The following is a 25,273-nucleotide window of genomic DNA, read 5'->3' as shown; positions in this document are numbered from 1 at the left end:
AACCAATCATAAAAACGTCATTGTTTTTTTTAAATTAGCGGAATATATCATAACACTGACCTAGGGAAAAGGATTATCTGATGAATTACTGTGATTCTTAATAGTTAAAATGATTTCTAATGTAATCATTTTGACAAAAAATATTCATGCGAGGTTTTATGCTGGAAGAGAACCCATGTTTGCTCTTTGGTTTTGCTGAAACGTTACAGTAAGAGATTACTGAAGTAGTCCACCGACTGTTGTACACAACCCCCCCACCCTCCCACTCACTCACTCACACACGCGCACAGACACAGGATAATTAACATCTGCTACTCATCTGCACCTAAGGGAGAAGCCAGTCCCATATTCTAAAATCTAATCAATAAAGAGCAGCTGAAACCTTTGATTTGACTGGGCGGGGGAAGAAGGGGGTGTAAGCGGGTGGGGGGGGGGATCCACCCCTATGTCAATGTATTCCATTTCAATCCCAGACTTAAAGAAAGCAATCCTCTTACTTACTTAAGGAGACTACACGGGGCCTGTGCTAAAATTGATTTATTTGGCGAAATACAGACAGATTTCTCGTCTACTCGTTGATGAATTCTTAAATAAGACTTCTTATGCAAATGTTTTCAGTTCTTCTCATCTTCTCGTCTTCGTCAATTGAAACAGACGTTTCGGACCCCCAGTATGCACAGGTCGGACTCAGGGGAGATGCTAGTCATTGATCAAGTCAAATAAGGCATGAACAAAGTTGCACATGCAGCTAATTCAATTATTATTCAATTAAGCCCCGTAGTATTCTCCATGTTTTTTCATGCATTTCAAAGGTTTTGTGTCGATTAATTGGTTTATGTGGACGTGGCAGTTTCTCAATACATAAGGAAACATCTTCATGTCTTGTGTCTGACCAACAATACAAAACATAAGCACAATTAATTGCTTAAAAAAACCAATAATTCAGTTATTAAGATAATACATGGATAATAACTGTAATGCTTTGATGCACTGTAAATTAAATTTAGCCATCGCAACTAGACACTAAAATATAGCTACTCGAGTTATTCTCTCATTTCTGGCGTGGCACAATACCATCCAGCAGCTGAACTCTCTCTGTCCCGGGTTTCCCCCCCGATCACCGATTCATCATCAGATTTATGTTTGACACTTAAAGCAAGACTGTGAATCTTTTGCTGAGCAAATAATTACAGGTTTGTGGTATAACGTAGCAGGTAGGAGCTATCTTTACTCTGACAGAGTGACCAGCAACAGGGAGGGGTCTTCCCTCTGCACGGATGACAACGTCAACAGCCTCTCAGTGACATGTTACATCCAAATAACTTGCACAATCTACATGGTCTCAGCATGCAGCTTAGCTTTGTTGTGCTGAAATCTTGTTGATTCCTGGTAGTGATGAAAACTAAATGACCTGCGACAGTCTGAGGGCAGACTTACATAATTCATCAAAGAAGTTTCCATTAAGAGATACTGCAATAGTCAGCAGTTTAAAAACTAAAATCAAACATGGTTCAAGACTTTTATGTTAAACTGGTACTAACCGTGTGTTTACAACAGCATCCTGCTGCATCCCTCAGTTCTCTCTGCTGATGTGAGACTTTGCTGGTAGAGACCACGAGCAGCTGGTTGCTTTCATTATCAACTTGTTTTTAGCATCCTTTCTGCGACCCCCAGGTTAACATTTGTGAAACTAGACTATGAGTAAAACTCCAACTTTAGCTTTGTTTGTAGCAATCGCCCCCCCAAACGTTCAGATACTAAACTGTGGCCACAAACCGCACTGACAATTTTTGTTATTCCCATACAAAACCACCTAAACACAGTCAGCAATGCACAGGAGAAGCCGGTTATGGAAGTCACATGACCAGAGTCTGTTTCGAAACCCTGCTGTAATTAATGCGATTGGATGTGGATGAAGGTGAGTTAAACCCTTTGAACCTCAGAGGAGTGACTTAACAAAGACACAGAGGAGCCATGTAGCCTGATTAAGCGATTAGACGTGTAGGGATGTTGGGTTGCTGTCTCACTACTTTGGAGTTTACGCTGAGAAACAAGCTTTAACAGTGACAAAAGGAGCATCCCTGACCCACGTGCACAGTTGGGTTTTTTCCTGACCTCTTTTGCATCCAGCATCTTGAGAACAATGATATTCTGTGTTTTACCTGGGTTTTAAAAAAATATAATTCAGGTAATTAAAATTCTTCATTTTTATCAGAGCCACATGGGGACAGAAATCAATTTTACCGTAATATTTTCTCTCTCTTACATTTTCTGTGTGTAACTATTGATCTTCTACACTGTGAAGATTTAAATCCAGACCTGGCAGGGTTATTAAAGGGGCATGTGAGACTCCAGGGACATTTTACCCAGGGCCACCGGGTCAGAGTGTCACCAAGTAACGATTAAGACAAAAGGGGTCCCTACAGTTTAACAGTCCACTCCTACCATTACACTCAGCCCAGTGCGCAAATGGCCTTAACGATGAGGTAATAAGAGTCATTAGTGCAGATCGCTCCATTAATGTGAAAGTCCTTCAATATCCAGATGTTGAGAGCTGGGAAGAACCATGCAACACGAAATAGGTTTTCTATTACATGTTGTCATTTTGAAGGCTTAAATATTTGTGGTGAATAGTCGGGCTCAGGATATCTTACTTTGGTGTATTTCAATGAGCAGAAGTTGGAACAAGTGAAACGTGTTTCACTGAATAACCGTTGGTGCACGGCTGTCAGGGAGTCAGATATGGCCACTAATTTGTGCCACACACACACACACACACACACACACACACACACACACACACACACACACACACACACACACACACACACACACACACACACACACACCCGCCACCTCAGACATGTACACAGCATGTGTAGATTTATATTCAAGTCAACAGCATTCAACGCCCTCTGGTATTTAATGCTCACTCAGCTCAGAGCACTTTCTTCCTCTTTGATTTTTTTTTTTCTCCGCCACTCATTCGCGTGCGCACACACACACACACACACACACACACACACACACACACACACACACACACACACACACACACACACACACACACACACACACACACACTCTCTCTCTCTCTCTCTCTCTCTCTCTCTCTCTCTATCATCATATCTTTCACACACACTCTAGCATCATAGCTTTCACACACATACACACTCTTTGGCTTCCTTGTTCTCCTGTTCCCCTGGCTCTCCTCCTCCTCCTCCCCCTTCTCCTCCTCCTCCTCCTCCTCCTGCTCATATAGGGCCCTCTAGTCTCATTATTACCTCTGTCTTTTTATTAGGCCCATTAGGGCTCTTAGGAGGCCTGTAATGATACTAAATGAATAGAGAGTGAACTGCTGTCTGTTTTAGACCCAGCTCTCAATGACAGCTTCAAGCTTCACTGCCAGCCACTCAGACTCTTCACTGTACAGAATAGGGATTCAATTAGTTAGCTGATCTGTACCTGTACTGTACTGTCGGGTTGCCTATTACTATTACTATTCTTTTATGCAAACAATCGCTAACCTCCTTCGGCTTGTGGAGGATTGGGTGCCTTGTAGAAATATACATTAATGGCATATTGTTAAATCATAAGTGTTTAAATATTGATGCTAACATAATTTAGTGATACATGTAGATTTAGATTTCAGTCCCAGTAAGCGGAATTTAATTTTACTTTTGATTCACCTTCCCTTAATCCTGCAGTACAAAATTTACATGCACTTGGGATTGGTATCCTATTTGCGCTCTGTAGGCAACAAAAACACTTTGGTTAATGTTCAGGAAAGATTATAGTTTCAATTAAATGTTAGCAAAAGTAAACAATGTCAATATTTATAGACACAAGGGTAGATATTTACATTTTATCATTCATTTTGATGAACCAAGATTTTGGTAACTTGCTCATTGGATAGTTTCTTTCCCATTATAATTAATTAGGCGGTAGCTAAATGTTTGAGTCAAAAGTGACTAGCTTATGTGTCGCTTTTCTTGCGCCGCTTGTGATTTCTTCTGGAAGTGTCTCGACAGACGCACAACCTTGTTTATTTTGTGATACTTCAAATGCAATGGCTTTCATCAACGGGTCAGAGGCTTAACCATTGTGTCACCTCATTCTGCGATAGATAGATTTAAGAGACATTTATTTAAACAAAAATCTTCGAGATTATTTATTTAACTGTTATAAATTGAAAGACACAGTAAATATAAATCTGTCATTTCTCTTGGTAAAATAATTAGCTTTCTGTTACATTATTTGCCAGCCAATCAAAAGATCTAAAGCCCTTTTTGTTCCCCTCTGTCGCTACTGTCTGCCTTTGCAGAATAGAAGATGTTAATTATTTTTGCTTTTAGTACAGGTGGAACCTTTTCTCTGTTTCTGTTTTTTATCATCATGCCAGGAGACGGCGGACACACAGAGACATTGACATTCCTCCGTTTGCTCAATATTGTGTCATGTTTGGTCAAACGGCAGTAAATCAGTAGGGTGAAATATTGATATTTCATCAGGGGGATTCACCCTCCAGAGCGACACTTAACTCAGCCACCTCCAGGCGACGCACCTGAAGCTCCGGGGTGAACCCCGGGGAGCCAGGAAGTCACTCCATCGCTTCAGTAAATTGAGTGGAAAGAAGAAAAAGAAAAAAAGCAGGCTGGGGAAAAGAAATGAATGATGAAGAAAATGAAGAGACAGTTGAAGAGGGTGACAGCTCCTTCGCAAATATAGAAAAAGATAGACGCTGAGTGCATGACAGGAGAAATGGAGCATATGTTGGACTTATTTAATGCTTTATTTGTTAATCAATATGGGAGGTAAAACATTCAAAATATTTTAAGTATTGAACGTTATCTTTATTATCAATTATTCCTCCTTCACATTTATTTAAAAAAAATTCATGCAACCCCTTTTGACTTTTTCCAGACTTGGACATATCACACTTTTAGTCATTTTTATTCTACCTCGTTGGTCTAAATACACTTCACAAAATTAAATCACTTAATTTTGATGAAAAGTGTCTTTTGGGAATCTAAAGTAAATTCATGTATTCCTGATACAGCCCCTTCCCTTCCCCCCACTAAACATGTACCGGATGTCCTCCATCAACTGTCTGTTTGTCAGATCTGAGGCTTGGATCGATCCTCCCTTTCGCATGGGGTGGACTGATTACAATCTACTAATCAATGACACCCCCAGCACTCTTTTCTCTCTGCCTCATTCTCTCTCTTTCCGTCGTTTCTCTATTTGCTTGATAAGAACCATCGGGAGGAACTCTTTTAAGTCAACCTGCCTGATTCCGATCCATACAAGTTCAGATTTAAGTAAGCAGCAGTGGTGGGTTCAAGGCCCTGGTCAATACCCCCAATCACCTTCCTATTCACCATAGAGCGGTGAAAGGTATTGTGGTGGCTGAGGTCCTTTCAGGTGTCCGTCTGTTTGATGTGGTGTGTGTGATTGTTAGAGGAGAGTTGATGGGTCGACCTCGAGATCTGGATGAGTTGCTACTTGGAGTTCAGAAGGTTGAACACAAGAGACTAAAGAGGAAGGAGACAATCGGGTGTTTTTGTGTTTGGTGTTGGACCTTAACTTTGCTGGACTCGTCTCATCATAATACTATGACGTCACACTGCAGTAATAATAATCCATTTAATTTTAAGGATATACACTGCTTTTAACATTATTAGAAGTTCTAAATCAAGGTACAAGATGCAGATCAGTTTAAACATACTTTAACACAACTCCTATCTTCATCAAGTTTTTGGCTTTAAATATAGCCTGATATTTAATCCTTACATATTTATTAAATTCAAAATCTCTCCATTTTGCCTCCTCATTGATAGTTTACATGACTAAAGAAGGTTTGCAACTTTTATAGATCCTCTTCACAGTGAAATCTAAGTTGTTAACATGTCTATATGGTCTTATTTAAATGTTACAAAACGTATCATGAGTGAAATAAGAAGCCTCCACCATGGCTGAGCATTTCCACTTTTAAACTGCAGTAACAGTCAGACAGTCTTAAAAACAGATTCAAGAAGCCATGGTTTCATACTTTACATACCAAAGGAACCGATCAAGTAATCTGCGGGGTGGGACTTTCCATATCATCTGGGGGTGTAGAGGTGGGTGGAGATAAAGACAAGATGATTTGCATATTTATAATCTACAGTTGTGATTAAAGGCAAAGGTGTTGAGTTACATCTAAATCACTATAAAGTTTTAGGGGATTTTTTTTTCTGTCTGCAAAAATGACTAAATATGTAACTTTAATGAATACAGCTGAGTTTATCGGGATTTAATGAATGCCAGGAGTGGGACTTTAATTTTAATGAATAACTTTACATTTTAACAGATGGTGACACAAACGAGAAACAACAGTAATGACTGCGGCTACTTTAATTTCAGTCCATTAATTTAGTGGATTTCTAAAGACGACATTCATTTTGTTATTTGTTTTTCTAGTTTAGAGAAAGTCATTTTGAATACCGTTTTCTTCACAATGACAAGAAGAAGAGCTGGTTAGAGTTAAGAGTTGACTTGTCCTCACTAAGCAGTGTCTCGTGTGCTCATGTTCCGGGTTTCAGAAGGACTGGCTGTTGATGGCTGAAGCAGCCCTGGCTCATGTTTCAAAGGCCCCCACACTTGACTGATTTATATTCCTCCCCTAAGCCACCGCATACAGTGGTCGGTCTCCGTTTCAAGTTGGACTTCTCTGGGGATTGTACAGCGATTGTACACAGCCCATAAAACATATGGAGGCCTCAAGATGACCAATTACTGAGCCGTGAGGTTAATAAACCGACACCTCATGCTATGTCACGTGTTGTACTGTGCGAGTGCACAGAAATACGCAAAAATAAAATCTCAGAATCTGACACACTTTCTTTATGATCCTGCAGGTTTTTCCACACTCTCGCTGGCGGACCAGATGAGTCTACTGCAGAGTGCCTGGATGGAGATCCTGGTGCTGAGCATCGTGTTTCGCTCGCTGCCCTGCGAGGATGAGATCGTGTACGCGGAGGACTATGTGGTGGACGAGGAGCAGGCGAGGATTTCAGGCCTGCTGGACCTTCATGTTGCCATCCTGCCACTGGTCCGACGCTACAAGAAGCTGCGCATGGAGAAGGAGGAATTTGTCACACTCAAAGCCATCGCGCTCGCCAACTCGGGTAAGGTTAACCTTTTCAATCCCACTGGTAGGCAGTAACAATTTTAATTGTTCAAATTGAATTCACAATCCAAGTGGAGTCCAGGAATTTCCAAATATCCCAAATATTAAAGGCTGAATATTGTAGAAATGTGGGAAGAGTTTTGGGTTTCAATTTCACACATGGAGCCTCAAAAATCTTTGCTTTAAGCAAATGAAAGAAAACTGGATGTTAAGGGGTCAACATGTGCATATGATACAATAAAAACTATCTCAGAGCTTATACTGTTAACTGAAGAGTGTTTATTTCAAATTACTTTTAGCTGAGGAGCATTTCATAAAAGTCATAAAAATGTATTATTCATTAAAAACTTGTGGCAAACCACCATTAAGTACTGTATAAACACAGCGATAAACATGAAGTTTAATTCATGTTTATCTGACACGAATAAAAAAAAGGAATATTGTAAAATTTGTAAAGACTGAATATGTGGCTGAGCTGTTTTACTAGATTGCATTAGATTGTATAGGTGTGCCTAATAAAGTGGCCAAATTTTGCCCAAATAGACTTTTATTTTCGCGACAGCAGAGAAGGTGCCGAGAGCTTGACAGGATCTCTATATTAAATCTCAAATAAATCGAGATAGTTGACATTTAATTAAACAAACAAAGAATATAAAACAAAACAAAAACATGTTGGATAGTTATCTGTATCTTGCGGGTCAATCGCTTTCACAAAGGAGCATCCCCGATAAGAGGGGACATAAAGGTCAGGAGCATCGGTTGTTTAATTTCACACCCTCCCGCCACCCTCCTGTGTGTGTGTGTGTGTGTGTGTGTGTGTGTGTGTGTGTGTGTGTGTGTGTGTGTGTGTGTGTGTGTGTGTGTGTGTGTGTGTGTGTGTGTGTGTGTGTGTGTGTGTGTGTGTGCGTAGCTATATTTTAATTTGTGTGCTGATACATGTGCGTGTGTGAGACTGTCACATTGCGCTCTCATTCTCTCCATCTCCATAACAGTAGCTGCCAGCGCGCCACAGCCCAGGGAGATATATTTAGCATTTCATTAGAAAAACAGGGGCTGTCAATAAAATGTGTTAAGTGGAGTGGAATGAGCGTTGGGGAGCGACGGGCCTCGTTTGTTCCAATGTGAAGATGCTGCGCCCGTATTGACAGTTTGCGTTTCATGAGGCTGGGCCTGTCCCCCCGCTAATCAATGTCTGTTAGGAGTCTTTTCTCCTGCCTGACTGAAAAAATGCTGAGCCCAGAGCTTTAGTCTTCTAATGACAAACACTCCATGGGAGCGGGGAGAATAAATGGGAGGTGGGGCTTGGGGCGGGAGGCGGGGGGAATGGAAAGACAGGGAGGTAAAGGTAAGGGAGACGTGTGAGAGAGGAAGGCAGGGGTTGAGGGGAAGCTCAGGGAGGGCGAGAGGGCAGCTTCGGCTCGTTTGAACACGGTCTCGGAGAGCTCCGGCTCCAGTGGTCCTGTGGGTGTGACAGCTGTGGAAATTCATGGCCATTGATTTTGTAATTAGCAGAGTATCGACGGGATTGACGCCAGGCTGCTGACGGATTACATGGAAATTGTTTCTTCAAAGTTAGTTTTGCATTCTGCCCCTAACCTCCTTAAACACATGAAACCATGCACGCTCTCGCCGTGCGTTTACACAAGCTGACACACATTTGAAAACACTCTTTCTCTCTCTCTCTCTCTCTCTCTCACAGACACACACACACACACACACGACAGCACGGCCGAACGAGGATAAGATCAGTATTAACATGAAGGTTTCAAATGAAGAGTGCTGGAACACATGTGCGGTCCACATAGCCTAGTTAATTTCCCAAGATAGAAATGCAATTTACACAGAAGGCGACTGGTAAAAGAGACTTAATCAGTCAGTTAGGAACATAATTAGCCTTGTACTTTCCTTTTTTCTGCCTCATTTACATGTTCGTACATGGTCTTACTTCACTCCCCAACTTTCACGACACATAGCAGAGCTGATCTAATTCACTCACACTTCAATCGGCAGCCATGTTTGCTTTCGCTTTAGCGATCCAGAGCGTTCAGGATGAGATGAGTCCATCTTACTCCCTTTGATTCGATTCAATTATGATACTGTATTGAATTCACATTTTGTTGCACACAATTTTATCTATGAGCTAATGAATTGTGGATATGATACATACACAGATTAGACCTGACACTGTGAAGTGTGTGCAGTGAAATTGGCTGAAAGCAAAACCCCTGCTTGTCCATTAAAACCCTCTCTGTCAGCACGTCCTTTGGAGGACAACCCTGTTTTTCTTTTTTCTTCTTTTTTTTTTCTCCAACATGGAGACTTATACATAGAGAGCAGTTTTTAATAAGTCTCAACTGGTTTTATTTTAGAGCCTATACATAAGGGGGCCAACTGCTCTTTCTTATGGAAATGAAGGCCATCTGCCACCATCATTCAGCTGAACGATATCCCAGTAATGCAGCCATCTGAATTCATTAGCAGGGGGATGTATGTGATCCATGATACCAAAAGAAATGAATCTTTCTCCTGTCCTACTGTATATTTATACAGTCCTACAGTACCTCTCTCTCCCTCTCTGTCCCCAGAGTCCTGGCCACGCGTAGGCATTTATTTAAGGAGTGTCATTAACCACTAACAAGAGAAAACCTCTCTCCAAAATTGCATGTTTGCAAAAGCAAGCAGCAGAATTTAAAGTCACACGATGCTGCAAAACAAGCACCTGTAGATTTTTGCAGATCAATAGAAAATGTTTATTTTCATTTGTTAGTCAGCAAGTAGCTTGAAAACATGAACATTAAAGATCTTGTGTATCTTTTCTTCTTCCTTCCTTCCTTCCTTCCTTCCCCGCCGCCCTTCTCTTCCTAGACTCCATGCACATAGAGAACATCGAAGCCGTCCAAAGGCTCCAGGATTCTCTCCACGAGGCTCTGCAGGATTTTGAGGGCTCCCAGCACCCAGAGGACCCTCGGCGGGCGGGCAAGCTGCTAATGACCCTGCCTCTGCTCCGTCAAACCGCCACCAAGGCCGTTCAGCACTTCTACAGCATCAAAATGCAGGGCAAAGTCCCCATGCACAAACTATTCCTCGAGATGTTGGAAGCCAAGGCTTGACGCCCGGGCCCGATTGTTTGACAGACACCCCAGTCCGAGGCGAGGGACGGCCCGTAAAAAAAAACCAAACAAAAAAAAAAACAAAGGTGGTGTGCCAATTGACAGTGAAAAGATGAAGCTTGGAGTCATTTTAACACTTTTAAACGGTAATAAACATAAAAGAAAAAAAAAGGGACTCTAAATAGTTTTAAAAAGGGTGACTATCAACCTGATTGACGTGGGATCATGATGATGTAAATAAAGATGTTGTGTACAGAAATCAGGCAACCGAGGTCTTGTTATAACCAGAGACCCATTGCTCTATATCACCTGAAGCTTCTGTGAATTTCTTATCTTCTTTTCATCTCCAAATGGAAGTGTGATGATATTAATGTCCTAAAGACCTGTACAGCTACGTAGCCACATGATGTGTTTTTTGTTTCTTTTAAGTCATACTTTTGAATCTCAGTTGTTAAAGCAATAGTCTCTAACTGGTCGACATATAATATGTGTACTGTATATTGTGTGAAATTGCACTGGGCCCGGGGGGGGTGGGGGAGAGAATTGTTAGACATATTCTTATATTCGTCATCAAAGACAGTGGCACGTGCCACGGATATGTAAGATTCTCCATTTCCTCGTAATATTTACCTCGTAGTAGCTTCATCGACTCAGTGGTTCAGTCAACTTGGTGCTGATAGAGGGACAGTGGTTGGCTAGTGATCAAAGTTCACTAAGAGTTTGCACTAAGCATCCACGAACAACGCAGCAATAATGGGTGTCGTACTAGCTAGCTCTGTCCGGTAGCGTCTGAGTCTCAGTCTGTGTTTGTTTGCTCATAGAGACTAAATCCCCGTCCTCACTTCTCCCCGTGTTCGTCGTACACACATATTGGCAACTAAACATACTGTGAAATCTGCACATGATAATGATAAGCTATATTTCGCGCTGAGAATTTTTAAGCCAAACTGTATGGCTGAATTTCAAACACAGTAGCAGCACCACATCTGTACTTTAATGCAATCTAATACGCCCTTCAATGTAACTTGACTGCAATAAAATGCTTCCTTTGTGACGATTATAATATTCAGTCTGTGTCAGAGAGGTGTTGATTGAATTCTCTACTCGGATTTGAGGCTTTTAATTTGTGACGGTGCTGTAATAGATTGCATTATACAGTCTTTGCTTTTACTTGTTTCCACCCCTCTTTGTTGAGCGTTTGTATTCTCAAACAAGTGTCACTATATTGAAAGTATTTGTTCCACACACATCAGTCCTTTGTGTGTTTTTAGGTCAAAGTCGTAGATGTGATACCAAAGTCTGAATGTTAGCCTCACACATCTCCAACGTTTTAACATCCTGGATTTTTATTTTCTCGTATAAAATCTGGACTACAGGGTAAAATGTAGAAGCTCAGAGGCAGGAAAGGGAAATTTTGCAGGTTTAAATAAAAAGATTGCTTTGTAATGTCATGATCGTTTTATTTATTTAACATCATGGCACTCTTATGAAGCTGTTTAGATGTAAACACTACCACAGATTACTAGAAATGTAAGTATTTATAGGCAATAATTTAAGTAAAGGGCGTGCACTCACTCAATTTTCCTCTTCCATTTTTCTTGTTGTTTTACCATCAGGCCACTCTAGATATTTGTCAATGTAATGACACTTGTGTTTCTGAGTTTAAACCTAACTTACACTCTGAATTTACACTCAACAGTAACGACCGCAGAATTCAGATCGCAGCTCACTAATGTTCAGTATCTCCATTGGTTTGTAGCTCATCTTTGATAAAGGTGCTAATCATTCAGACAGTCACTGTGTGTTCAAACACTGACACTCGCGCTGAGGAGGAGCACAAACTTAAGTTCACAAAAATCTCTATATTCCAGAGGCGATAGTAGACTTTCATAGCATATTATCTATCGATGGTAGACAAGTTGCCAAATTATTCGAAGAAAGCAATCAGAATAATGTGATACAGTTATCGACATATTTCCTCCTGTCCGGACAACCTGAGCAGGTTGGACGGAACGTGTTATCATAAGAGCAAAATAACACATTAATAGATTAATCAGCTGCTCTTAGGACTTTAATGAGACATAAATTGTCTCTTGTGAACACTTTAGAGCAGTTGTGTCTTTAAAGTGTGAAGTGCCATTAGCTTTTGCTCAAACAAGAAGAGAACATAAAGCCAAGCAACCAGTAACTACTGACGATCCCCACAGGAGCGCGATGAATTCACTGTAATATAATGCATAGATAGTTAAAACCCTATACAGTAGAGAATACAATTCCCATAATGCACTTCCCTGATTGTTAACCAGCTTATCCATTCACATGTTGAAATGAGGTATGTATCACCTCTTTATGGTAGCGAACCAAAGCGTAGTGTCTTCAAATAAACAGCCGATGGACACAAATGCTGTTTTCACATGAATATGGATGTTACAGTATATTTATCATGGCTATACCTTCATTCTTGCTGTGTGTCCATTAATTTTGATCATCTTCTAATGTGATAACAGCAAAACATGGCGAAAACCTTTTTTCTTCAGTCAATATATGCATTGACTCTTTGTTAATAGGAGGCACTTTGAAGTCTCACCCTGTAGAGTTGAAACTACCATAAAAAAAAAGTGAGGCTTTTCATACTAGAGGCGGTTAAAGGAGAGCACTTCAATGAACTCCATCAGTTCATGTTGCACTGTTTGTGTGAAGTGCTGATGAACACGGTCTGGTTTGACCAAAACCAGGAAAGCTGACCCTCATCTGATCAGAGTTCACTCACGGACCTCCTCTGCGCACTTTGAAGACTTGATAGCAGATAATTGTTTCCCCAACTTTCCCTTCTCCCAAATTAATATAAGAAAATAAAAGAAAAATGCGTAATTTATTTTCAGACTTCTAAAACGGTTCGACTACATCCAATTAATTCTAATTGTCTCCGAAGCTGAAATTCTCAATAGAAATGGAGCAATTAAATTTCTGCTTTGGCTCTACCTTGGGGACGAGAGACGTTTTATTTCGGTTGATGGTGGCAGTTGGGGGAGGGAGGGGTTGTCGTCTAAACCTTTACAAAGGCGATTTCATGGGTGTCTGTAATAGTTTCATAACTGAGCGATCACTGGGCTATGCAAGGCAAATATGGCCACCTATGTTCCTTGTGTCAGACTGACATTTAGTTGTGCTTTGTTTACAATGTGGACATACTGTACAAATGTATTGTGCATATTTCACTGTACTATACTGTAACTGCTGTGCAATGATATGAGCTATGATCATTTGCTTAATTTGCCAATTTAATGAATTTCAACACAAATTTAGAGCCCACTGATTATCTTTATGATACAAGTCACTGTATGGAGTCAAAGGGTAATTACCCAAGTGAGAATAAGTCTGTTATATTTAGTCCAAGGTGGGATATCGTCTTATTCTTTCTTTTTTTTTTTTTTTTTTCTGTCTTTGTGTCTCTCAGTGGTGAAACACACACTCACTCTGTGTTATCATCGATTTTGGTTATCGGCACAGCAGGACATATAGCGAGTAAAGTCGTCTAGACCCTATACCTCAATTCATATTTTGAAAATTACACTGGAAGCGGGCCATGGGTTTCTCCTGGGAATCAGTGGCACAGAAATAAAGTGACATCACTGGCTGGGTATTAAAAAAAAAAAAAAAATGTAGATGAACTTACTGCAATTGGGGAACACATTCCTCGGAGGAGAAAGCTGCTTATTCGCTGTTCCATTTGTGGACGTACCTTATCTCCATGCGCTCGGAGATGACGAGATTTACATAAAACATGGAGGCATCTCCCTGGCCGTTCTTGTCCACGGTGTATAAAGGACCCTGCTAGGTGTATGTACCACAGACATGTGATTACCCAAGGGGTTTACCCCCCTCAAAAGCAATATGTTAGCATTTGTGATATATGAATCAAATTAAAAGGGAGCTCTGGTTCATTTTAATTATAAACTTACCCTATGCTTGGAAAAGGACAGGCTAACTATGCATACATGTTCAACAGTCCTGGGAAGACAAAAGGGAAAATGTTGGAACTGAGAAGCAAAAAGCCAACCACAGCCGGGTTTCACTGGACAGTATTGTGTGGCATTTTCTTGTGTTTTGTTTATTGTGTTCATGCCTACTGTATCCATGTGTAAATATATGCTTTTTTTTTTTTGAGTGAGTCAGATCTAACAGTGCACTGAATGTACAGTGACAATAAAATCACATGGTTTATGTAATCGCTGCAAAGCATTTTTTTTTATTGAAAAACGCATTCAAGTCGAGAAATCACTTTACAAAAGCCAGTATGAGACGGTTGGTAGCGTATTTACTGACAAGCTACACTGCTAATTTTAGTACAAATACAAGATCCTCCATGGACACCACTCTGTCGCAGCTCTTCTAGCGTAACGTGACCATGTTTTGACCACAGTGGTCTTTGTCACATAGTACCGACCTGAGGAAGACCATTCGTTGTCATGTTTACGGACAGTAAAAGAAGAACCGGGAATGAAATGGCAGCATGCTTATATTTATTTTTTGTCACTTTTTTGGGTAAATTGTCACTCAGCACTTGCAAGAAGTTAAGAGACAAACTTTTCCCTTATGATGATTTCCTCTGTGTGTGTAATCAGTAAAATCCTTTGTTTAAACACCAGCCCAATCATAGCTAGAAAATACACTTTAAAAATAAGCTTTGAACAAGGTCACAACGTGTTGTTGTCTTGGTACACTGATGATACTGAGACTGTTATACAAGATAATGTTTTTTTTTTTACTGTACTTTTTAGCATTTTCTACTAAAACGCAAAAAATATGTACTGCCTTAAAATTATATGCATTAGATGTAAGATGAAATTTAAATTAAATTCAAAGTTAGACACGCACACCTCCAATAGAATAAACAATAAGTCATTTTCTCCAACGCAAGACAGGCTGTCAATTCTTTTGTCCATCTGTACTATACAGTATTTATTTTATTATTTGCCGTAATGGGTGTTAAGTTATTCTGTATGATCAGAATGTTTTGGTGAGCAGATTTGTTTGTAGTCAGTCAGTTAAAAGACATTTCACATTGGCATTGGTCTGGTCCGCACACAACATGTACAGTGAGAATAAACGGCCATTTGTGTGCGTAAATGCACATGTGTGTCCGCGTGCACTTGTATGTTTAGCAAGACGGTGCCGCGGGGTGTAACGGCATCCTCCTGCCCCGACTGTCAGTTGGTTAACTGTCTACACAATGTCCCATTTGACCTTGTGCTGGCTACAACACTGGCTGAATGCACATCTGACACACTCCCTTCCTTTGTGGTGCAATCCTGTGGAAGTCATTTCATTTACTGGGCTTTCAACTTCAGCCAATACGGGGGTTGGGGGAGTAAGTCTGTGTTTAATCAGCCTGCCACAAAGCATTCCCCTAAACAAAATCATCTATGATGTGCAGCGAAAAGATCTCTCAACACAAGATTGAATTAAGCAAATAAATGGGCTTGTCACTTTTTCATTTTTTATTTATCATCTTAGCACGACTACACTTTGCACTACATATGATTGCTGCAAATAACAACTGCGTATTAACTTGTAGCTGGTTCTGCACTGTATATCAGCATACCAGTGTTTTAGTATCGCGGATGTATACAGGTAGGTGTGTTCTCCGCTGACACTGAAGGATGGCTGAGAAATTACTGATGCAATGCCACAAAAAAAAAAATGCAAGGAATGTAAAAGAAGCTTAAAAAGTGAGGAAAACTTATAATCACGTGTTGTGAACTTGCAGCTCTTCCTTCTGCAGGATTGGACGCAGGTTTTTTCTGTTTTCACTCATGTAGAAGGGAATTAGGGCATGGCCCACTGTCCTCAGAGTGACTTTCCATCGTGTAGACCCTGTTTTATTCTCCCTAAATTGTCGGCAGTTGTCAGACCTTGCTGTGCTTATGAAGGGGCATTGACACTGTCACACCGCAGCCTGTTAATCAGCCAGTCTTGTTGCTTACTTCTTTCAGTGAATCTATAATCACACTTTTAGTGCAACCTTGTGCTGTTGCCTCAGCTCCACTGTTGTACACTCACGCTTCTCCTCTGCCTCATGTGAAGATTATTCATCGGCTGAGGTGAGAGTCCATTGGGAATAGGCTGTAAAGTGTCAGTCATGGTTACCCAGAGTGGTGTTGTCTTAGACAATGTAACTAGGTGAAAGTGAGTGAAGGAGATAGGAAACCATCAATATGCTCCCTGTGTAAATTGAAGAAGGTCATGATTTATGGCTCCCAGCTACCTCGTACATACATGCTGAATCTACTCTTTTTTTTTTTTCTCCCCCTCTCTCTCGCCTGGCTCAAGGACAGGTAAGGGTGCCTTTCTCCGCAGCTCATCCCCAACGCCAGCCAGTCTGTGGCACTCTGTGATGGACAGCCCCGAGAAAGGCCTGTGCTTTTCAAAATGAATTGAGCGCCATCTGTAGGTAGTCACAGTGACTGATATCCAGAGTGCAGGAAGGGAGGGAGAGAGGGCGAGACGTGATGAAAGGATGAGATACCGATTATAACAGTGCCTTCTACTACCTGTGATATTCCTCTCCCACTTGCCTCTTTGGGTCTTTCATTACCTCATCAGTCACGTTCGTCTTTCAGTCCCCCTTTTACTTGGGGGACTCGGAGGGAGAAGGGACAGCTGTGGGTTTTCTAAGGCCTCGCAACAGCTGCAAACCCCGCATGGCATTGCATCTGTTCAAGTCTCGCAGCATTATGGCCTGCATCTCGACTAAAGCAAGTTACAGTTCATAATGGGGTTCTCACTGGTCTTACCCTATTAACCAGCAAGCAGATGGAAATTATGTGGTCGGGTGTTAGGCCTGAAAATGGACTTGCAAGCATCTTGCTGTTTCAATACGGCAGCTTAAAATGGAACAATTTAAATAAGGCCACATGAGAGGAATCAGGACTAGGCTGTGAATTCATTTCAGGAAGTACAATGAACACCGTGAAGTCTTCCCTAAATCTTAAAATGTATCATTTATTTGGATGATTTATTATGTCTGGGTGCCTCTGACGTTGTTACTTTGCCTTTGGAGGGAGCCAGACGTAACAAATGGAGCGCTCATTAGCATTTGACCTCCACATTATGCTTTGTTTACCTGCCTCTCCTCACCTCTATATCTCCTCAGACAAAATCAGGGCTTTCACACAAGCCTCTGACTGTGACACAGTTTTGTTACTGGGCGGTAAAGGTAAGCACCGCATTTGCATTGCAAGATTTCTCAAACAACTTGAGCATGCAGAAACAAGGGGTTGCTCTGCTCCTCGGGGATGTAGCCACTCCCAGATGCTGTCGTCTAGGCTCTTGAGCCCTGACAGCTGCTTAAATCCCCAGAGATGATAGAAAGAAATGTGAACAAAAGTTACAGGAAAGAGTCACTGGCACATCCTACTGTGTGGAGGGAAGAGACTGTTGTGTTTGGATTGGAAGTTGTTCCCTAATTGTTTGTGGGGCAGAAATGTCATGAATATCTGATATGACATGGATTTTAAGTGCGTGGATTTATAGTTTATGCTCGTGTGCATGTTGATTTTTTTTTTTTTGGTCAGCATAATCTGATCTCACAATCTCGTCGAAAAGTGGTTCAAAAATAATTAAATATAGTCTGGTCTGTTTCTATACAGTAAAACCATGCCAGAATAGGGAAGAAACTTGATATAAGCTACTAGAAATATCAAATTAAATGAAAAAATGAATTAAAAGCTGGCTGAGAAACTTCTCTAGAGAAAATCATTACAATTGCAATTATATGCTCTATGAAATATTAACATTTCCACGTTTCATGGGCAAGCAGGTCATGCATACAGTATGTATAAAGAGAATCATGAGCAACAAGTAATAGCAAATTGGCAAACATCCACAAAAATACACACACACACACACACACACACACACACACACACACACACACACACACACACACACATTGTATTACCAGACCGGGGGGTGTGGCAGGTAGCCGCCTGTGCTGTAGTTAATTGCGCAACGAGAAACTGTTCTCTAATTTATTTCTCGCCTGTCCATACAAGAGTGATCATGAAACCCCATTCATTTCACAGAACACAATTTTCATATTTAATGAGCATGACTCCAATACAATTACAGTAATTAGTCAAATCTCACTCACGGCCAATGGAGCTCGCCACCATTATTAGTGGATCTTATTAATGATGTTGCACATGTGGTGCTCATAGGGTAATTGAGGGCATGTGTGGGTATGGGAACTGGGCTGCCGGAGATTGGAAAGCAGTGCTGGTGTCGGTCTGTTTTGTGTCTGTACCGGGCCTCGTGTTAAATGGAGATCTGCTTTAAACATGGTGGTTGACTGTAATGGATTTTACTTAAAAATAAAATGACATAAATTCCACACACATTTAGCACATTTTGATCAAAATGTACCAAGAAAAAGCCTGCCGAAATAAATATCAGTTTGTTGCTCTTAGTATTTTACATGCTGCTTTAAATAATTGCATATCAGTTCAGAGCATCACCGCTGTGCACCAGACCCAGGAGGATCACAACAAAAGAGGCAAAGGTATAGAAATTAGAGGAAGAAGCCCATTTACTGTGAGTGATGATACTGCAGTGTCTGACATTTTGGAGGTTTGTCGAGCTTCTCTTTCCAGACTGATCCTTATTAAAACCTGCAACAAGAGTATGCAGCAGCAAGTCACACATCTCCCCTAATATGGAAGTAGTCGCTGTGTGCACATTGTGCTTTGTGCAAATGCAGTGAGAACATTTTCTAATGTGAAATTATGTTCAAATAGCAGCTTTTTACATTTTGTTAATGGCTTTCATGAGGGAAGAACCCCAAAAAAAATGTCAACATACAGCACGCCACATGATAAAAGCTATGAGGCTAATGTTGCATGAGCTTTGGTGTCAGGGTTGATGTTGATGTTTGGGAGCAATAATTTTAATCAAAGAAAAGTGACTTAATGGCCTCTTATCCAATTAAGGGCAGTGTCACCGCTAAGTTAATGAGTGTGACGCTGTAACAGAAAAAAACTCCATTAACACAACATAATTAGCGGAACATAGTGGAATTAGACAGCAGCAGTGACAGTGCTTTGGTGTTTTCATAATTAAACACGGGAAAAGACAACAATTAAGCAGCCAAATCTTAAAACCCCAATCTCATTCGAGGCAGAGAGGACGTGTTTTGTTTTGGGAAAGCTCTTGAGATGGGGCTGCTGTCGCTGCTGCTGCTACTGTGTGAAGTTTGAATTACAGTTCAAAGACGAGAGCTGAAAGTGAGGGAGGTCATGACAACAATGTGTGGGAGAAGTGAGGCTGCATACAGGGCTGTCATAGGGGCCATGTTTGTTGGAGAGGACAGCAAATTTAGCAGTTTTATTTCTGCTTTTCAACAGAAAACTTGAGGGTTTGGATCTGTGATTTTGCTTTAAACAAAATTTTAGTACAGATACAATTTTCATAAGGCAGTCTACTGCTTCCACACCACAAACAAACAAACACAATTAGATCTATTATTGTTTACTACAAAAAGAATCTTGACGTTACGTCATGATCAGCTGACCGACAAGTGTTTTATTTCTTTGTGGAAATTTATTTTCCTAACAACATATAGTTCAGGACTCAGTGTCAGCTCCAACAGACTTGTTGGGTTTCATCGCAGTCTGAACCAACCAATTATTCTCACTGCAGCATACTGGAGGGCAGGCCTTATTAGTGATGTGCTAATGTGACATTAATTGCTTTTACTTTTTCACTCCATTAAGAGGCTGCTATCTGTTTCAGGAGTCTGGCCAGATGGTTTATCGGCTCTGCTCTGGCAGCGGTGCCGCTAATGGACTGCAGCGCAGAGTAAAATAACCACAGCAACAGGCCACCGTGAGAGGAGCCCGTAACTGAACTGCGGAGGTAAAGAACACCTGTCACATTGTGAAAAGTAGGACAACTGAAATGGTAATGTAGGCTACATTGTCGTTTGGTATCACCTTTTGCTCACATATTGATCCAACAAAAAACGAGAGAAGGAACGTGGAGGAAGAGAATGACAAAAGACAACTCAAACATTTGACCTCAGATAGATCAAGTCAGTTTGTTTAGAGTGTTTTTCAGCTTTTGTTGAAGAGCAGTGACAAGTCTTCTTTCAAAATATTGGCAGTCATCGACTTTGTGCTGAAAATAAGGCTGCTGCATTGAGCACTAAAGCCAAGACCAGGGTCAAATGCTAAATAAGAGGAAACTGGCAGTGGAGACACCCGGGGGAAGCTTCTTCCTCTGTGTCCTTATTCTCTTCCTCCTCTGTCCTTACTCTCCCATTTGCAACCCCCCACCACTTCCCACAAATCCCCCACTGCTCATCCCTACCTTCATGCCAAACCTCCATGACCTAGGCCAAGATCAATAGCACAGTTTAAAGAGGATGGACTGTGTAAATAGAGACAATAGATCCTGCCGATGAGGATGCCTTGACCACTGATGGCCTCTGATTGGTGCGGAAGTATTTGATCAAGTCGAACATTGATGGCTGTCAGTCTATCCGGGACAGATTTTTGGATCCTATCACGATCGATCATGACATGTATAGAAGATGGGTTCAAAGATGAGTGGTCAATTCTTAGATGATTTTCTATTTTAGTGATACAGTTGATGATGAACGGGAGCTATTTGGGATCCAGAGTTGCAGCCAGTTATTGGCAAATGGACATCCAATAACAGCATCCAGTTGGTGTCCGGTGAAGATTCTCCTAGTTGAGTTCACAGTGGCTGGCGCACATAGACCTCCTGTTGAAACGTTTATTAATATTAAGAAAAACAAACAATAATCAGGACTACAGCTGCAAAGGTTTACTTAATGACAAATATTCCCCAGTCCCACAGCTTCTCAACTGAGTGGATTTTGTTTTATGTCATATATATCATTTTGCGTCTTTGGGTTTTGGATTATTGATCTGACAAAACTAGATATTTGAAGAAGTTGTTGATCTTTAGGGAACTTTGATGGGCGTTTTCTGATATTTGTGGACCTTTTATGAGCCAAATGGTTAATAGAATACTCAATGAAACAATCTGTGATTAATCTGTAAACACATTTTTTTATAACACCTCAAATCAAAAGTCTTGTAAAGCACAAAAAAAGGAAAACAAAATTATTTTTTTTTAAAGACAACTGGTATAGCAGCATGTTGTAACTTATTGCTCTACTCATGGGCTCATAAATCAGTAACAATTTTTTTTATCACAAATATTTGTAGTATATGATTATGATATAAAATGTATCTGTAATGTATGCACATAGTTATTTGGGGAGACAAAATTTGCTTTTTCTATTTTTCACAATAAAATTATCATGTTGGAATTCCCAAAATACAACCTGGATGCCACATCGTCAAAGGTGATCTACTATAAATAAAACATTTTTCTGCATCTTTGAAGACTTGCATCACCATATCTCAGGCATCAGCTTTTTGTGCAATATTCTTCTTTGCAGTGGGTTTAATGGGCTGTGTGTATGATTATTTATATAGTTTCTCAGTTACATGCCATAACTTTTAACAGGACCATAAGTAAACAGGCTCCAGGTGTAACTGTAAATGGGCACTCAAAGAGGACCGAAACTGGACTTCAGTTGGGAACATTAAGGATTCATCGCAGGCCACACACACAAGTGTTAGTAGCAGCTATTGTAAGCTCAAACCACAAGCATGAAGCAAAGATGAGGAGAGGTACAGAGGTAGATTACTTCTTTTTTTTTTTTCAAACTTGTAGTTTTTAGCCCCAGCTGACAAAGACTGAAGTGACCTCAATTGAAGCAATTAATCAGACATACTGCAGTTCACTCAAATATCATATACATTTTTTCACTTATGCAGTAATAGTATAAGACCAACAGGCTTTTATGTGTAAAACTAATGGAGTTTATTTTCACTGGCAAGAATTTCTTGCATGTGAAGGAATATACTGAGAATATAAACTACGTTAAAAAAAAATGTTGACCATACATTAATTGAATGGGTGACATCTTTGTTTAATCCATTCCTGCAGCACGAGTGTGAGCAAGATTTATATATGTATTTTAAATGTGGAAACCAACCAATTGGACACTTTTGTATAGAACACATTAGCAGATAGCATCTTGTCACCAAAGTGACTATTTCTTGTTTACAAAAACATTACTCACCTACATTTACACAGCATGCATATCCAACATTGTATATGCAGAAGGTGTTGGTCATAATTCTGCTTATCTCACATGTGTGACAGACCACATTTTAGTATATAAACCGGCCCATTACCGCCTCTGTAAGTTATATGCAACAACACAATCTGCTCAACCTGAAGCCAGCCAGCTGGTCGTATTAATCAAACAGCCCACTTCCCTTTATGACACAAAGCAAATAGTCATAAATGCCCTTATCAGCTTTTCTAATAGTGTGGACGTTGCAATCAGATTCATGGTGGCATAAACTATTACATTTCATCTTTATCATATGGAACAATCACTTCTTTTTCATGAGCGTCGTTTATAACAGCCGGACAGCGTGTTGCATAATGAAATTCAAAGCACTCTATCGGCCGGAGGGATCTCACACTCTGTTTACTTATATTTACATATATTTATGTGAATTTTGTTTTTCCACAACAGGCAAACAAGCATGATGAATGTATGGCTGCGATCCATGTGGCCCCCTCCAGAACTGATCTGTGATCATGCAACTTCCATCCTTTACTGTGGAGTCTGGAGAGCCTCAGTCGGGGCAACATTTTATTACAAAGCAGCCTCTTCACTATCTTCAATATGCTACTGACAAATAAAGTGTCTTTCTTTGCAAAATATAATAAAAGACAAATAGTGAACGTAGTAATACAGACCCACTTTAAGCAAATTTAAAAAAAAAAAGATTATTAATATTTTCTTTTAATTTAACATTCACAGCAAAAACTTATTTCACAAAAATTTCAGGAACCAATATAAACTACATAAACTCAGATGTCACTGATCAGTTTGTTGCTTCTCAAACAGTTGCATGTTTGCGTCCTGTGAAAGACACCGCAGTGCATTCGTCACACTCAAACATGAGGGAAGATTTTAGACCTCTGCTTTGTATACACCCTGCTTAATTTGGAGCACTTTGATTAATCAATTAATATTCCTTTCTCAAGGTCTTTTTATAAACCTCATCATTAATAAAAGCAGACATTCAATTAGCAGCCAAATCTTGATTGCCAATTTTGTCATAACAGTCTCCCTTTCTATGCTTTTTTTTTTTGTTTTTTTCCTTTTTTTGTGAGTATGGTGTGGGGAGGAAGAATTAACTAATTTCATTAATCTAATTGTCATCACTTTCAACCATCCCACTAATAAGTACAAATTAATATGATTAATCAATTTGACGACATAAACTCATTCAATTACAGTTTTTCAAAGGCAAGTGGGTGTGTTGGCGTGATAGGGGGGTGCGGCGAGTGAAGGGAGGAGAGCATCCGAGCAGCTTGTACTGTGAAGAACCAAGCCCACAAAATTGAAGTGAAGTCGGGCAATTAGTCATTGTGAATGAAAAATAAATGGTGATGAAATGTGGAGGGCAGATACCCCACTGACTACAGTCTGATTTGATTCAGTGAAATTAGCTTCTTGTTACACTGCATCAAAAAATAACAGGTCTCTGACTCGTTTCATATTGTAGACCATCTTATCTCTATATTCTCTACTAAAACTATCTGGATTTAGTATCAGAGACTGGTGAAGAGAAACTTTTAACAGCCAAACTCTCTTCATGCACAGATTACAACTGAGAAAGCAGTTTTGATGTTTCATGTTGTTCATTTTCTTCCCTTATATTTTGAGCATCCACCAGAATTAAGCATGGATTTCTCACTAAGATCTACAGGCTGCAGAAAGTCTATTAAACTCAAGGAAATCAAATGTAAACAGTATCGTTTCAACTCAGTGGGAATGCATTTGAACATTATTGCAATAACTTTAGTGTACTGTATGAGGTTCTTCATACTTTTTACAGAAAGAAGAGTTGTTTCCAAAGTACTAATGGCGATCCCAAAAACCAACATCAGTTACAGTCCATGTGTTTCAATATTTTATCCACAGAAACAGAAACTATGTGTTAGAAGTGGGCGACATGGATAATATCTTCCATCACATAACTGTCTGATGTCAAATGTCTGATTTAACATTTTGACGTTAACCGGCACTTTGTTTTCTTAAAGTGCACCAATAGGCCGTGACACTGAGACAGCGAACCAGCATGCACCAAAACCCTGAAACTGAAGCAGATAAATACAGCCCAGACATTATTTATTTATTATTTACACATTTTGATTTTCATATTGTGGCATGTCAAAATGTCCTCTGTGACAAAGCCATGCTATAGAGGACAACCCCATGCAAAAACAAACACGTTAAAAAAACATTTTCATTTGCCGAGTACACGTAATGAGCGTTTGCAAGGTCATTGATTTACGTTGTAGATGATTCTCCTCACTGTAATATGGTCCTAATTCAAATTAGGTTTCTAACAAAGATTCAGATGAACTGCTGTGGATTGATGAAGCCAGAGCCTGTTTACTTGAGCAGCTGCTGCGATCTGATTTGTATATTTCAGATCTACTGTGCCGAGAGGAAAATTTGCTGGCGCAGCAGTTTAGGTGATGCCCTTTAATGCACTCTATCTTATCAGCCCAGCATCACCCCTATTCAAACCCACATCTGATTGAGCAGTGTGATGTTGTTTGGGCCTTACATTGGGAATAGTTTACAGAGGCACCGTCTCTAATTTGTGAATTGAGGTATTATAGAGGAGACAATTACGCTGAGGTTCGATTGGCGTGGATGCTGACAGTCAAGAGAAGGCTTTCAAATGTCATACCAATTAATCTATCCAGCCATCAAACAATATTCTGGAAACAAAGTCAGGGGGGGCGATCAATCCGCATCACTTTTCTCCTCACCGGGTTATGGGAAAATTGATTTGTC

At 40.3% G+C, this 25,273-nt stretch overlaps 1 protein-coding gene across 2 annotated transcripts in view; it reads left to right on the top strand.

Annotated features, from left to right (window-relative positions):
- esrrgb (estrogen-related receptor gamma b) overlaps positions 1–14,504 on the top strand; it is a 42,321-nt gene extending 27,817 nt beyond the window's left edge. For both annotated transcript variants that reach the window (XM_069696646.1, XM_069696648.1), the window contains 2 exons: positions 6,900–7,169; positions 10,037–14,504. In XM_069696646.1, coding sequence (XP_069552747.1) covers positions 6,900–7,169; positions 10,037–10,281 — 515 coding nt within the window. In that variant the 3' untranslated portion in view covers positions 10,282–14,504. The remainder of the gene's footprint in view (positions 1–6,899; positions 7,170–10,036) is intronic.
- The last annotated feature ends 10,769 nt before the right edge of the window (positions 14,505–25,273 follow it).

Source organism: Brachyistius frenatus, unplaced genomic scaffold (assembly GCF_029030835.1).
Source record: "Brachyistius frenatus isolate BFR_SWC_R1_liver_20210118 unplaced genomic scaffold, ASM2903083v1 Contig_21, whole genome shotgun sequence".
Taxonomy (NCBI): Eukaryota; Metazoa; Chordata; class Actinopteri; family Embiotocidae; genus Brachyistius; species Brachyistius frenatus.
This window is presented reverse-complemented; position numbering and strand designations above follow the sequence as displayed.